This window comes from Peromyscus californicus, unplaced genomic scaffold (genome assembly GCF_007827085.1).
Source record: "Peromyscus californicus insignis strain IS unplaced genomic scaffold, ASM782708v3 Scaffold_7__1_contigs__length_154581171, whole genome shotgun sequence".
Taxonomy (NCBI): domain Eukaryota; kingdom Metazoa; phylum Chordata; class Mammalia; order Rodentia; family Cricetidae; genus Peromyscus; species Peromyscus californicus.
In genome coordinates this window covers 132,409,139-132,423,503 of record NW_026294595.1, presented here as the reverse complement: position 1 = coordinate 132,423,503, position 14,365 = coordinate 132,409,139, and the positions used below count along the sequence as shown (strand labels likewise).

Below are 14,365 nucleotides of genomic sequence, written 5' to 3'. Positions count from 1 at the left end.
AGGACTGGATGGACACTGTGACATGGTGTGATCTACAGATGTGCTGGGCCACATTCACAGATGTTCTGATTGCATGCAGCCCTCTGGCTCTACGCAGCCCTCAGTGTGGCCTGTTTGTCCTGAGGTCACCGCCCCTTTGCAAGTCACCACCATGGAGGGACTTTCATACTGGCTTTCCTGAGTGGCAGCCAGCTTCCACCCCCCTCCTAGGTGTCTTTTCATCCTCTTATCCTTCCTGTCCACTGCCCTGGGCTCTGTGCTCTGGAGTGGGCCCTGCTGTCTGGCCTTCTCATGGCTTCCTTTGTGCCAATCAGCCTGGTTCTGAATGGTCTCCAATCAGCTATTACAGCCCTTCATGGCTGAGTCAGTGTTTCCTCCTCCAAGAAGCCCATCCTGATGCCCGGGAAGGAAGGACCACTGCCCACCACCCGCATTTCTGTACTCACTGTTATAATCTCCCAGGAAACAGAATGCCAGGACATATTCTGTTAGCTGCTCAGGCTCAGAGTTCTAGTCTTGGGCCTCACTTGGAGCAGGGGAGTACCAGCTAGCCTCTTCCCTGAGCCTTAACTTCTCATCTAGAAAGACAGACAACTAGGTCTAAAAGGGCACAGCTCAGAGAGGGCCCTCTCCGAACCCTGCCCTGGGTACCACCCCCAGCCCCCGCATCCCTCAATAAGCCCATGCTGTCCTCAAATCCGAGACACTATGCCTGCCCTTCAGCCCCAGTTCAGGGAAGAGCAGGGACTGCCCCACCATAACTGGCTGTTCCAAGAACCTCTGTGTCCCAAGTTCAGGTGTTTTTGTGTTTATTGCTCTGACTACTTTAGGGGTCATTAGAGACAAAGCCAGAGGGACACAGAGGATGAGTGTGGCACAGTGGCCCTGCCCTAACCACAGTGGCATTCAGTCTCTCTTCTTCCTCCCTGGCTTGTGCTTGCCCCCCACACTAACCCTCTGTGGTCATTTCGCCCTCATTTAATAGTCTCCAATGAGCTCCCTTTGCAGGCTGGAGGTGATCCAGCTCCTTCCTGGCCAGCAAAGTCCCTCCAGCCTGGCCCCTCACCTCTGCATCCACCTCTCATTCTCAATCACACTACATTGGTCTATTGAGTGTGTGAAGTGCACGCTGCCACAGGGCCTTTGCGCTTACTGCTTCCTTGGCCAGGATACTCCCATCCTCCCATCCTCCCGTTATTCCCATTATTTCAGTCTCAGCTCTGACACCCTCCCCTGGGCCTTCTCTGATAATTCACAGCTGTAATGCCCTTCCCTTGAGTTACTCTTCTTCCTTCTCCGTAGCACCCCAGCCGCCTTGCTTGCTTATTCTTAAGCACCCCTTTCTAGGGAGGCAGCAGGAGCATGCCCATGTGCCTGGTGGAGCCTTTCTCCCACAGCCTCTTACAGCGAGGCCCAGACATGCTTTGCTGAAGACCCTGCCAGGCCACCCTGCCTTCCACAGCCCACTGGCCCAGTAAAGTTGGCTGATGGCCTCTCCTGAGGGCAGTGTGGAGGGTTGGGAGTCCGAGCTTACTGCCCTAGGGTAGGTGTGCTAGCTTCTGGCTACGCCTCTGCTAAGGGGGTGGAGAGGCTGTAGAGAGTCCAGAACAAGCTGGGGGCAGTGGTGCGGGACAGGTCAGAGGTGTGGACGGAGGCCTGCGATCCTGGGTACTGAGCTTGGGTATGTGCAGGCTTAAACACTGCTTTTGCAGGACCCTGACTGGGGGTTGATTGATGGGTGGACAGACAGACATTGTGGGTGTGGTCAGTCCTTCTAGACAGTATAAAGAGAGGTGCTGGCTCCGTCTGGAGAGGAAGGTGACCAGGAAACAGCACACGGGAATTGGTGAGGCGGACGGCTCAGCACTGTGCGTGGCTCTGTCTGTTCCAAGCATGGCAGTTCACTGCCTCAGTGAGCACACTGAGCAGACATTTCTGCAGAACACCGAGGAGGAAACTGAGGCTCAGGAGGCAAAAGGACTCACTCAGCTGGGGAGCGGCAGGGCTGGCCAGCGTAGGCTCTGTGCTGTGTGTGGTCACTGCCCAGGTGGCCACGTACAGACCCTGTGTTGAGTCCTTTGGGTGACACCTGCTCCGGACATCTTTCAGTCTCCTGCAGTTCCTGACAGACTGTCTCCCGCAGTGCTAGGCCAGGAGCCTGTCCTCTGGCTCCCGGAGGGCTGAGGTGAGGCACGGAGGAAGACAGCTGGCTGGGCTGTGGATGGCCCCTTAATGGGCTTCACTGATGACTGGATGTCCAGGCAGGCTGCCAGCCAGTGGGGCCTGCTCACTTGGCTAGGCTTTCTGACCCTACAGCCTCTGGCAGTGGGGTCAACAGAGAGCCCATAGGGTTCCCAGCCTGTATTACAAGGAGAGCTGTGTGACCTTGTGTGAATCCTTGACTTCTCTGTTCAGTAAAGCTGGGGAGGGAATCCTTGGAAGGCATCGCTGGGTTCCAAGATGTGCTTTGGTCGGTGGCCTGCAGTTCACAGACTTTCAGCTGGTGCTTGCTGTCACTCAGGGAATTCTTCCACCCCAGTCTTTTCAGAGTCTCCCAGTTTAAAGCTGGGCATGGTGACTCACACTTGTAATACCAGCACTGGAGAGGCTGAGGCAGGAGATCTGCTGTGACTTGGAGGCTAGCCTGGGCTACAGGGTGTCAGATTGTCTCAGCCTCCCAGTTCCACAGCTGGGCCAAAGAACACTCCCCCCCCGCCCCAACTCCAACACCTGAGAACGAGGAAAAAGGCTACCTAGAGACCCAGGTGTGCAGCTAGCTCACCACTGCTGGGCCTCAGTGTTTGCATCTGCAAAATGGGTTAGTCATGAATCAGGGAAATGGTGCTCGGCTTGGCCCAGAGAACATTTAGCTGGTATTAGAGTGCAGCAATCGTATGGTAGCTTGAGTGCTGGGTCTGCTTATCTGGCATGACCTTAGCATAGCCACCTGTTCTTATGGGGCTCTATTTCCTCACTTGGAAAGCTAGACGCCCCAAGGTGGGGCTTCCTTAGCTCCGGGGTTCCAGGGACGCCGTTGTCTAAAAGCAGCTGTCCCTGAACTCAGCTTAAGTACATCAGAGAGGAAGTCTGCAGGGCTCTGGTTTGGGGAGTGGGGGGGGATTGTCAGCAACAAGACACACGTCCCTGCCTACTGTGGCATCATGTTGTCCAGGTGTGGGAAGGACCAACGCCCCTGGGCCCAGGGCAGTGTATGCATGTGTGGAACCCTGGGTTCAGAATCGTCACCTGGGAGCCAGGCAGGGCTGGGGGTGGGTGGGTGGGAGGGTGGGTGGATTTATGACGGCCGGGCTGTCCCCGAAGGAGCCTGCTTCTAATAAAATGTTACGGCATGTGGAAATGACGGGACTTGGCAGCCTTAAAAGCATTTCTATTTATTCATTAAAGATATTTATACACTGAGCCAGGCTCTCCACAGCCCCACCTGGCTCCTGTTAGCCCAGGAAATGGCTCCCAGGCCTCATTGCTGGGGATGCCTCTGGGCAGGGCCTGGAGTGTAAAGCCTGGCTGGCTCTACCTCCACCTCCCCATCCCAATCTTCAGAGGCCCCCGTGGCTCACAATACTGAGGCTCCTCATTGGCCCAAGCCCTTGGAGCTCCTTCTTGCCCTGTCAACCTCCACAGTGCAGCCTCCATCGAGCCCCCGGAGTCATCCTTTTCAAGTCAGTGCTCACCCCTTCCAAGCTCAGGACCCCTCACCTCCTGTGCCTGCTGCTTTGGACTGACCCCCGATTGGCCCCTGCCTCTCCCTGAGTCCAGTCGCTGTGGGCTCTGGTGCTTTCGGGAGAGTGGTTTGTCTTCTCTCTGCCTCAGGACATTTGCACTGGTGTCTACTGGACTCCTATGCTCCAGTTTTTCTACTTCCTGCCTCTTCGACACCATTTGGAACTCAGCTCAGGTTCTAAAGGGACGAGATCACACAGAGTCCTTCCCAGGCCACTAAGCCTGATCACCCCCCTGCTCCTCAGTTCCTCCACTGCACACCTTGATTGCTTTTTTGACTCTCAGAAATTGTCCTATGCATCGTTCACATGTTTACTGACTTCCAGTTTGTCTTACAAGGTCAAGGCTCCCTCAGGTAGGTATAATAGCTGCATTGTTCCCATGTGGCATCTGGTGGCTGTTCAGCAAAAGGTGGAGGGATGGGTGAAGATACCTGGGTACCATGTGGGGGTAGAGGAGTAGTCTGTAGGGGATTCCCAAAACTAGTTCCTTAGTGAGACCGTAATAGTGGGTAGGTATCTCACAGCTCAGGCTGCTGGGCTGAGCTCCTGGATGGCTGGTTGGAGGCTCTGGTCAGGCACATGGTCTGGCTTCTATCCAGTCTGTTCCAGTGACTTCTACCCACCTGCCCAGGTCCAAGACGGCTAGGGATAGCCTGGGCTGACAGGGACTGGAGCTGCTCTCTCTTAGCCCCTGGCCTCGGTGACTTTGTGAGGTTGGCTCTTGCCTGGGGGTCAGAATTCAGCTCCCTGGGCTGCAGTGGGCTGTTCCTCTCTTTCTGTAAGGATTGAAAGGGCCACAGGCAGTGGAGACAAGGCTTGACCTGGAGCTGGCTGGGAGACTAGGCATGACCCCCAGCTTCCATGGGGCTTGGCCATGGGAAGGCTTAAGTGACCTCCACTCATGGTCTTGGGGATCCACAGCTGCCAGGTGGGGGAGAGGCTGTCCTGGGGCCTCCTGAACCCCTAGCAAAGGCTCTGCTTCCAGTGTGTCCAGTGCTTTCTTCTTCTTTTTCCAGATCCCTTCCTTGGGAGGGCAGGGGAGGGAGTGGGGATTGGGGAGAGGGATTGTGTGGCTCTGGGATCTGGAGCATGGTTGACTAGATTCCATTCTCAGCTCTGCCCTATAGACCAATGCTGCTTTAGATCAGGTTGACATGTGGATACTGATAACACACTGGCCTAGGGGAGGAATGTAGCTGAACTCCCTAAGGAAGGCCTGTGGCTTGTGGAAACCAGAGACACCGAGGTTACCAGCTAATACACCACACACCCTGCAAAGACATTCTAAAATCCTGAATGGAGAGACTCACAAGAGAGTTGTAGGCCAAATGCCACCAGAGCCCCATTGACCCAGAACCACCTGTTTCCCATGCAGGAGGACACAGTACATGCTGTGGATGGACATGTCCACATAGTAACAAGGACAATGCCTTCTCCTCTTTGACTTTGCAACTCTCCTTTAGATTTAAACACAAGTGTGAAGTGATGGCCTACACGGCATGTTCACACACTGGCACATTAGCCAAAGATCAGCAACAAGCAATGTGCCCATTAAAACTCGGCAGCTCCATCAGGGCCAGCTCTGCAATGAAGCTTGGCCTTTAGAGTGGGCAAAGTGTGCCACGTGGCAGGTATCAAATGGAAAGCAAGGGGCAGAACAAGATGAGCCCACCTGGATGGGCCTGGAGGGGGTGCCTGGTCTAGTCAGCAGGGGCTGCTTCCAGGGAGGGGGCTGTGTGGCCAGGAGACAGATCTGGCAGGGAGATCTGCACAGTGCACCCTTATACACCGTCACGAGCCTCTACCAAGGGCATGTGCTAGCTAATCAAGATGAAGGTGAGTGGAGGAAGCTTGCCATTTTCCCCAGCACCGATAACTAAGGCCCACTGCTGTGCTTCCAACCACTTTCCACGTGCACCAAAGAACAGAGCAGATTGAAAATGTGGGCCTGCCTTTACCTCTGCTGCTGGGTAAGAAATCTCATCAAGAAGTCTTGCCTCTAGGAAAGCGAGTCTCGTCTCCCTGCTGACACTAAATTGACGCTTGTGGTAATGGCAGACGGTGCCACCTGGGCACTGGTAATACTCTGGTTGACTGAGGGATGCCTTCCAGCTCCCCCACGGTCCCCCATGGAAAAGAATGCAGCCTGTATGCAAATCTCTCTTAATTAGGCTCGCCCATCTTGCTGCCACTAGATTCAGGCATGTGGACCCCCACCATCAAGCAGCAGGTGAAGGAGGCAGACATGACCTTCTCCTTAGGAGGCGCTAGCTAAGGTTTCTTAGATCATACCTGGATGGGAAAAGGAATGCTGCCTCTCTGCAGTGCTCTGCTCTGGGACCACTCAGCTGTGGACACAGGATGGGCAAGAAGGGAGAGCTCTGAACCTCAAGAATGCAGAGCTCAGACCCCAGGACAAGAGAGGTGGCTTTCACTGGAGCCCAGGGAAACCTTCCAGGGCAGGGGGTGGGCACAAACTGCTCTGTGAAGCAGACAGCATCTTAGTTGGCTGTGAGCAGACTCAGGAGTCTGGGGTTCCTAGTTAGCAGAAAGACATGGGTCCGTGTTGCATTGATAGTTCTCAGCTTTATGGAGTGAGGTGTATGACTGGAGCGGAAGTTACTTTGTTAGGTGTGTCCCCTGGTCTGGCAGTGTCTGGGACTGTGCACTCTTCTGCCTCTGTGAGGATTAGGCTTTGTGCTCCCTCTCCCCTGGTACCTGACAGAAAGGGCCCACTCCTCACCTGTGAAACATGGTGTGCATGTGTAGGGGTGGGGTGCTGGGGACTGAACCCAGGGCCTCACACAGCCCAGGCAAGTGTGTTCATTTGGGAGACTAAGGGATAAGTTTGGATTTGTTTTGGCAGAGGGGCTTTGGGGCAAACAGGACCTTCAGCAGCTTATGATAAACAGGCAGGCAGGTAGAAAGAGCCATTGACAGAGGGCTGGTGTGTGGAGATGCATGGAGCCTGGCTTCCTGCGTTGGCTGACCTGCGTGTGGGCGAGAGGCCTGGCCTTTGGAACCTCAAATGGATGGACAATGCTGTCCACATGCTGGGAAGATGGCTGGGAGGCAGGAGCAGCTCCAGGAATGAGGAGGCTCTTCATGCAATGTTTTAAAATTAAGTTTTGAACTCTGATACCATGTGTAAGTATTCTCTGGTTAAAAACCAATAAAGTTAAAAAAAATACAAGAAGTATTGAACGAGCAATGATCAGAGGAGACTCAGCGTTAGCTGGAAAAGCCGGTGATTCCACAGGTCATCCATGCACATGCTCTGTTCTGTGCACTCATTAAAGCTTGCATCGACAGAGACACAGCACACTGACAGATCAAACTCGAGTCCGCCACTGCTCTGAGACTGGGGGAGTGCAGCAAGATCACAGACCTCGGCTTGAATGTGGGTTGTGGTTCACTGGCCAAAGGACCCGAGCCCTGTGTGACCACCAGACCTCAGTATTGGCTTCCCACAGCTGGGGATGGCCAGGCCAACAGGGCTGCCGTGAGAAAGTATAGGAGCAGGAAGCAGGTATTGTGTGTAGCTACGATGGCCACAGAAGTGATGTAAGCAGTAACTGGCATGTAAATCGCTTCTGCATCCCACATTGCTGGGATGTTCAGTTCATGGTGGGACACACCCTCTCCATCTTCACACAGCCCTCCAGAGGCCGGCACACAAGGGCTGCCTCTGCTTATACATCCAGTACCCGGCACCCCGGGGACACTACCTGACATCAAGTGTGCTTGGTGGCTACACGATGCCTGGCTCCCTGGGGTTCAGTGAGGAGCATGGGCCTGTGTGAGGGTGTGGCATTCCTTGCAGCTTCTTTGGTGACCAAGGGCTCGTGCTTTGCTGTAAGGAAATCCTGTTTCCACACTGCTGCTCCACACACCCCGGCACTGGAGGACTCTCCTCTGAGGCCAACTGCGATGTTTGTAGGAGAGGAGGAGTTTCACCTCAGCCAGGAGGCGAGACCACACTTCCAAAGTCACAGTCACACAAGATGGAAGGAAGTCAGCATCGAACGTGCCCACCACATCTGTCATCATGGGCTCTTCATTCCCATGAGCACTGGGGCACTGTCAGCCTGCTCTGGAGATGTCTGTCACAAGAGGTCAAAACCACACATCCAATTGGGTAAGGTTGGGGTCATCCTCTGTCACTCCCTTGCCCCTCAGGCTCAGAACCTTTCATGAGCTTAAAACACCAGCACCAGGGCCATTCCCAGATTTTTTTTTTTTCTTGGGGGGGGGGGTCGTTTCTTGAGATAGCGTTTCTCTGTGTAGCCCTGGCTGTCCTGGAACTTGTTCTGTAGACCAGGCTGTCCTCAAATCAGAGATCCTTCTGCCTCTGCCTCCCGAGTGCTGGGATTAAAGGCATGAACCACCACTGCCCAGCCATCTGATACTACATGGCCTCCTAACCCGTGGAGACATTCAGCACCCCCAATACATGTCTCAGGCTGTGCTTAGTACTGAATATGTGTGTGTGTGTGTGTGTGTGTGTGTGTGTGTGTGTGTGTGGTGGGTGTGTGTGGTGCACTGTTTACCATTAAACACTTAAAACGAAGTCTAACATAGTAATCAACAACAAATCATTATATAGCAAATTTTAACAGACTTCTGATGTGATAAAGGCTGTGATTGTGGCCTCTCTCAGAATGCCTCACTGTGCCACATGCCCTCACAGGACATGAGATTAAGTGTAGACAATGCTGACTGTAGTGTTTTAGGTCAGTGCTGGCCCTCTCACAGTACGCCAGAAGCACTGTAGACTGAGCTGTGGTGGACTGCTTGCTATGAGGGCAATTCTCTGTACCCTGCAGCCCCCAGAGCCTGCAGTGCTGGGCTCAGAGTACTACTCAGGGTGCTGTGCATGAACGAACAGCTCCTCCACATGCATGACACCAGGGGCCTCCTGTCACCACCAGCCTCTTAGTGTCAAGCCAGATTCGGCTGCCCTATCCTCTACACCCTCCCCACTCCCTATGACAGGGGAGTCAGGGTGAGGCCAGCTCTGGCCTTCCTTAGGTGTGCCCGTGCCTGCTGTGGAGGAGCGGGACAGAGTTGATGGGGAGGCTTTCACACTGAATGTCAGCCCGAGAATACCAAAACTAGCTTTAATTTGTTCAAGCCACACAAGTCTAAAAACGGCTTCCAGGAGGGATCCAGGGGTCCGAGACACACTCTGCCCAGCGTTCTAGAAGTTTTCCAACAAGCCCAGGATGCGCTTCTGCTCAGTCTCTCGGAATTCAGGGCTCCGGCCGTCCCCAATGTTCTCTGCGTACTCTGGGGAAAAAGGACAGGGTGAGTTAGTTGGACCATGTGTGTGGTTCCCCGAGCGGTGTCTTTCCACACTGCTCCCAAATCTCAGTGTGCAACAAGGAGCCACCGGGGGCCAGCTCTTTGTGGCAGCTGTAGTCGTGAGTCCTTGAGGCTGTCTTACCTTTCCAGGCTCATGTCTTCTCTGAGTACATCTCTCCTCACCCTTCACTCAACACAAGCCTAGCAGGCACTAATGTGCTTGAACATCTGTGCCCCTCATCAGTTCATGCTGTGGCTCTCAACCCCCATACGAATGGGATGCGACTCTTATACAAGGGCCCTGGGGAACATGTAAGGCCCCTCTGTTCTGCCATGTGGGGACAGAGAATGTTTTTGGCCTGTCTCTCATGAGATGCCAAAGGCCAGTTTTGGTCTTGGACTTCCCAGCCCCCAGAACTTCAAGGGAATAGATTTCTTTCTTTATAATAAAGAATCCAGTCTCAAGCATTTTGTTATAGGAGTACAAACAGGCAAGCGATGCTGGTATGCAAGCTGTGCTCTGGTTTGTGCTTTGCAGTGTGAAAACATATGTGAGATCAGCAGTATGTATGACAACATGTGAGAGCATCCTAGAAATGCAGGGTTTGGGTCTCACTCAGCTGCCTTAAACTCGGGGTGTGTGTGTGTGTGTGTGTGTGTGTGTGTGTGTGTGTGTGTGTGTGTGTGTTAGAATGCTTGGCTGGCATAGGCAAGGCCCTGCATTCAATTCCTAGTATAGCAAGGAGAGAGAGACACACAGACAGACAGACAGAGAGACAGAAAGACAGAAAGACAGAGATGGGAATTTGCTTTTGCAATGCCTACTTCCCAATGAAGGGATATACATGGTGGCTGCCAGAAGCTGTGAGGGGAAGGGAGGCTTGCTGAAGACCTCAGAAGAGACTGGGGGAGGACTGCTCAGGGTTCGGTCAGCGAGCGGCAGATCCTGCTTGGTCGTCTGTGGATCAGCAAAGCACTCTGGGTGGTACTACCCCCCCCCACTGCTGTCCCAGCGTGACCACTCTACTGTTTCAATGGGTTCTCCAAGTCATCCCAGATGCACAGGACAGAAAGCAAGTCTGTGTCTTGCTGAGCTCTCTCTGCCAACGCGGTGAATGTCCTGTCCCCACAGCCACCTTAGCAGGTCTCTCAGTGAGACTGTGGCAGGGCGAGGCGAGGCTCGTGGGCCCCAGTCTGGGAGCGGTCACACTTACTGGGGAGCAGGTTTTACAGACATGGCTGATTTAACCCTGCAACCACAGACACAGGCAGGCCAACAGTCCTGCTCAGAAGCAGCAACCAAGGGTTTGAAGGATCTGAGGTGGCCTGCCTAAGTATGGGCTGCATGAGGAGCTGGAATTTACCCAGAGTCAATACAAACAGTGGAAAGAAGTAGGGGGGAGGCTTGTCCCCAAAGTGGCATTTGCTGACCTAAGCAATATCCTGCCTGCCTGCTCCTAACCTCGGGGAAAACTGCTCCTGGAACTTCCCAAAGCTGCTCCACAAGGGCAGCTCTGGAGGCACCACTGTGGCAAAGGGCCCCAGTGGCCAGGATGTGTGTGGGGTGGACTGGCTGGGTCCCCTCCTCTGTCAGGTCACAGAGTAGCTCTCAGAAACACATGTGAGCCAAGGGGCAGGGACTGGACAGAGTCCCCAGGGAGCTGGCCATACCTGGAAGCAGGTACAAGGCCCCAGGCCAGGCTCCTCCACTGTCCCTACGTCTCACAGTACAGCTGGGCCATCGTCTGGGCTCCCAGCCTCCATCTTTGTTTCTGGAGCTCTGGTTGGAGCAGATCTTGGTGCTGGCTACTGCCTGTTACTTCAGCTGCTGCAGCAGTTGATAAATATTGAACAGATTCCTCCCAGAGGTCTTGGGGAGCATTCTCTTTGCTGTGTGTGAAGAGGAGAGATGCTAGCTGAAGGGAGCACTCTGGGGTGAGGAAGGGAAGGGGAAGAGGGGTGGGCTAGAGAGAGGGAGCCAGCAGACATCAACTCCCTTCCCTACTTCCACAGCATCTGAAATGCTCTTAGGACACGGGCTTTGATGGAGCTCAAACCCAGGCAGCGGTGCCGAACGCATAAATATTAAAGCAAACTTTGGACAGCGGGTTTACCACACAGACATGGAATACAAGCTGTTCTGTTTATGTTGAGAGGGAGAGCGAGGGCAGGGAGGGCAGAGGGAAAGCGGTTTTCCAGGCAGGGGCCTGGGCCAGTGCACACAGCTCAGCCACAGATTCAGGATTGAGGGAGGTGGGAAGGGTGGCAGGCCAGCATCTCCATACTGAAGACCTCAGTGACGCACAACCAAGCAGGAGCAGAAGCTGCCAAGGCAGGTTCCTCAGGTCCACCGTGCTTGCTTGACAACACTGGGGTGGGTGACGTGCTTTAGCAGGACATTTTGCTGGGCCAGGAGAACTTATTGAGTATACCCTCTGAGAAAGGAAACTGTTGCTGGTACTGATGGGCCTCACGGCTGGCCACTTTAGCTGGTTGGTAAGATGACCACTCGTCACTGTACAGAGGCTGTGACGGCCATGGCTTCCTGCTGGTCCCTCAGTCTAGGCTGCTGCCAGCTCCAGGCCGAGGAAGCAAGGCCTCCATGCAATGAACGCGTCCTCGCACCTAGACAACCAAAGTACTTCGGCCTCACAACAGGCACGAGTGACATGTGACATGGTGACGACCTTCACACGAGCAGTCTTGGTGTCCTGTGCTCAGTGAGCATCCTGACTCCAGGGCTTCTGGTGGACCAGACGTAACACATGGCAAAAGTGTGGGTAAGCCTGGCCTGCTGTCAGGGGTCTGAAATCACAGCTGCTCGGGAGGCAGGAGGATTACAAGTTGAAGATCTTTCTGGGCTACAGAGGGAGACCCTGTCTCAAAAATTAAAACAAGAATAAAGCAAAACAAATCCCTAAAACCAAAACAACCAAGTCCAAGAAGTGTGGCTAAGAGCAGGTCAGTGGGGGACCCTTCCTTTGGAGTTGGATTTCTGGCCTGTCCCAGAGGAGCCTGGAGGCCCACCTTGGTACACAGCAGTGAACAACATGCTCTGCTCTGTGCCAGCTATCAAAGATGGAGGCAGGAAGGAGCCCACAGTGGGGACTGCCCTTCTCACTTCCTTCAAGGGCCTGTGGTCTTCAGGCCTGTCTGCCTGTGTGGGGATGGCTGGACCCGGGAGCGCCGAGTAAGCAGTCTGCAGAAAGCAGGGCTTTAATGAGCCATCAATTATTCCCGTGCTCTTGGCACCCCCAACAGAAAAGGAGGGAGGAAAACCATGAAAAGGGGACTGAAAACCCTGGGAAAAGTCCCCTGCCGGGCTTGCCTCATCAGCGGTTTCCTGAGACCTCAAGGGATACATCAGCTGTCATCCTGCCAGCAAAACTTAGGAAATATGTAGGCCATAAAATCAAAGAAAAAAGCTCTCATCTAATTAGTATGTTAAAAAAAAAAAAAGGAAGCAACCCAAACTGAAAAACAAAATGAAAATCAAAGCAGACAGAGTGATGAGCTGGCCTCCTTTATGAGGCTTTGTTTCTTTACTCACTTTGAGGGTGAGGTGGGGAGAGGCAGGGGTAGAAAGGAGAGCAGGGCAGGCTTCATGGGGTGGCCTGCACACAGCCAGCCCCAACTCCCTGAAATGTCCCTCTGATCTCAACGCTGACCGCACACTGCCGAGGACGAGCCCTGCAGGTCCTACTGCAGCCTGTTCATATGTGTGGGGCAGGCTTTGGATCGCAGGGAACAGGGAGACGCTCCCCCTGGCATGCAGGAGGCAGAGCAAGCCTGCAGGACTGGGCTGAGACCCGTTTACTATAATGGTCAGCCTCATGTTGCAGGCCTTCTCAACCAAGTAGTCGTGTCCAGCTCCTGCCTGTAACTCACCTGCACACTAATTGTGAGCTCTAGTGAGAGGTCTACTGGCTGCTGGCAAACAAGGTGATGCGCTTACCACATGTATCCCAAACTCACCATGTCCCCAAAGAATTAATAACCTGCCATCACACCACTGCCCCACCTGCTGGGATCTAGTCCAGATCACCGCCAAGCCTGCCTAATCTCTGGCCTCTGCTCCATTAATCCCTCTCAGAGGAAGGCTTCGATGAGCAGTATTGAAAACCCTGCTGGGTTCCCATTATGAGCCCCACTGCCCCAGGAGGCAGGGACATGTGAACAGCAGCAACAATGCCTTACATCATGGACCTTCCATTTTCATGCACGAGACAGATCAAATGAGTAAACAACACATAAATAAAAACAATACTGACTGTGATAAAGGGCTTGGAAGGCATACAGATGGAGAGGAGGGGATGGATTCAAGACAGAGTCTGGAGGCAGGATGGGCGGACTCCCTGCAGTGCTGGCTGGGGTACATGCTGAGAGAACTGGGCATGGAAGGAGGGTAGCAGCTGGTCAGAAGCCACAGCAGAGAGCCGTTGTGCAGGCCTCCCCCTGCCCGACCCTCAGTGACTACCTATCAGCACCTAGGGTGAGCCAGCACAGAGGGTGGCGGAAGCGGGCTTACGTGGGATGTTTTGAATGACCTAAGGTATACACACAACAGTTCGGAGAGGAAAACATCCACCTACTACGTTTCAAGCTGCTACCAACACTTTTTCCTTCTTGGGAGCTCGCTGTTTTGACTAGAGAGATGGAGGTGCAGGGAGAAGCCTGAAAGCAAGACAGCAGGGCTGAGGGTAATCCAAAGCTCTAATTGCATCCGTGGGTGTTGGCAGTAAATGCCATTTAAAGGCTGAAGGTGCAGTTACCACAGCCCCGCCCTCGGAGGAGGCTGGCTGACACTAGCCTATCATAGGCTCTGATGCTGAAAGGAACACCCAGGGTCCCCCCATAGGGCCATGGCCACCTTACCCCTTCCTCTTTGGAGAAAAGAGCAGATGCCAAGGCCTTGCAATTGCCCATCAGCAGAATGGACACAATAGGTACCATGCCTGCAGCCCCACAAGGCTGTGCCAAGCATTTGGCTTCCAGCCCCATGCGTTCACTCACACTGCTCCTTCCTCCTGGAATGTCGCTGTCTCAGCCCCACAGACCAGCTTCATGCCACGTCTCTTGTGAGGCCTCCCACAGGCCTTCAGCTGAGCCTCACTGATGGCAATGATGAGCATAATTAACTAATGTTTTATGACCATCATTTATTGAGCTTATTGAGACTCAAATAGCTCCCATCAACCACCACAGCCACCTCCTTCAACTCCACGATGCATAGAGTCTGGGCAGGAGGCAGACCTGGGCAGGAGGCAGACCTGGAGCTGGCCCCGCGGCCTCCCCTCTTCTCTGTGTGGACAGCTTCC

The 14,365-nt window shown here is 54.0% G+C and overlaps 1 protein-coding gene across 4 annotated transcripts in view; it reads right to left on the bottom strand.

The window, feature by feature from the left end:
* Nucleotides 1-3,373: 3,373 nt before the first annotated feature.
* Nucleotides 3,374-14,365, bottom strand: part of Ctnnbl1 (catenin beta like 1) — a 178,160-nt gene continuing 167,168 nt past the window's right edge. For 3 of the 4 annotated variants that reach the window (XM_052726475.1, XM_052726474.1, XM_052726477.1), the window contains one exon: nucleotides 8,850-9,032. In XM_052726475.1, coding sequence (XP_052582435.1) covers nucleotides 8,996-9,032 — 37 coding nt within the window. In that variant the 3' untranslated portion in view covers nucleotides 8,850-8,995. Of the gene's footprint in view, nucleotides 9,033-14,365 lie in introns of all 4 variants that reach the window. The other variant, XM_052726476.1, reaches the window with a different exon arrangement.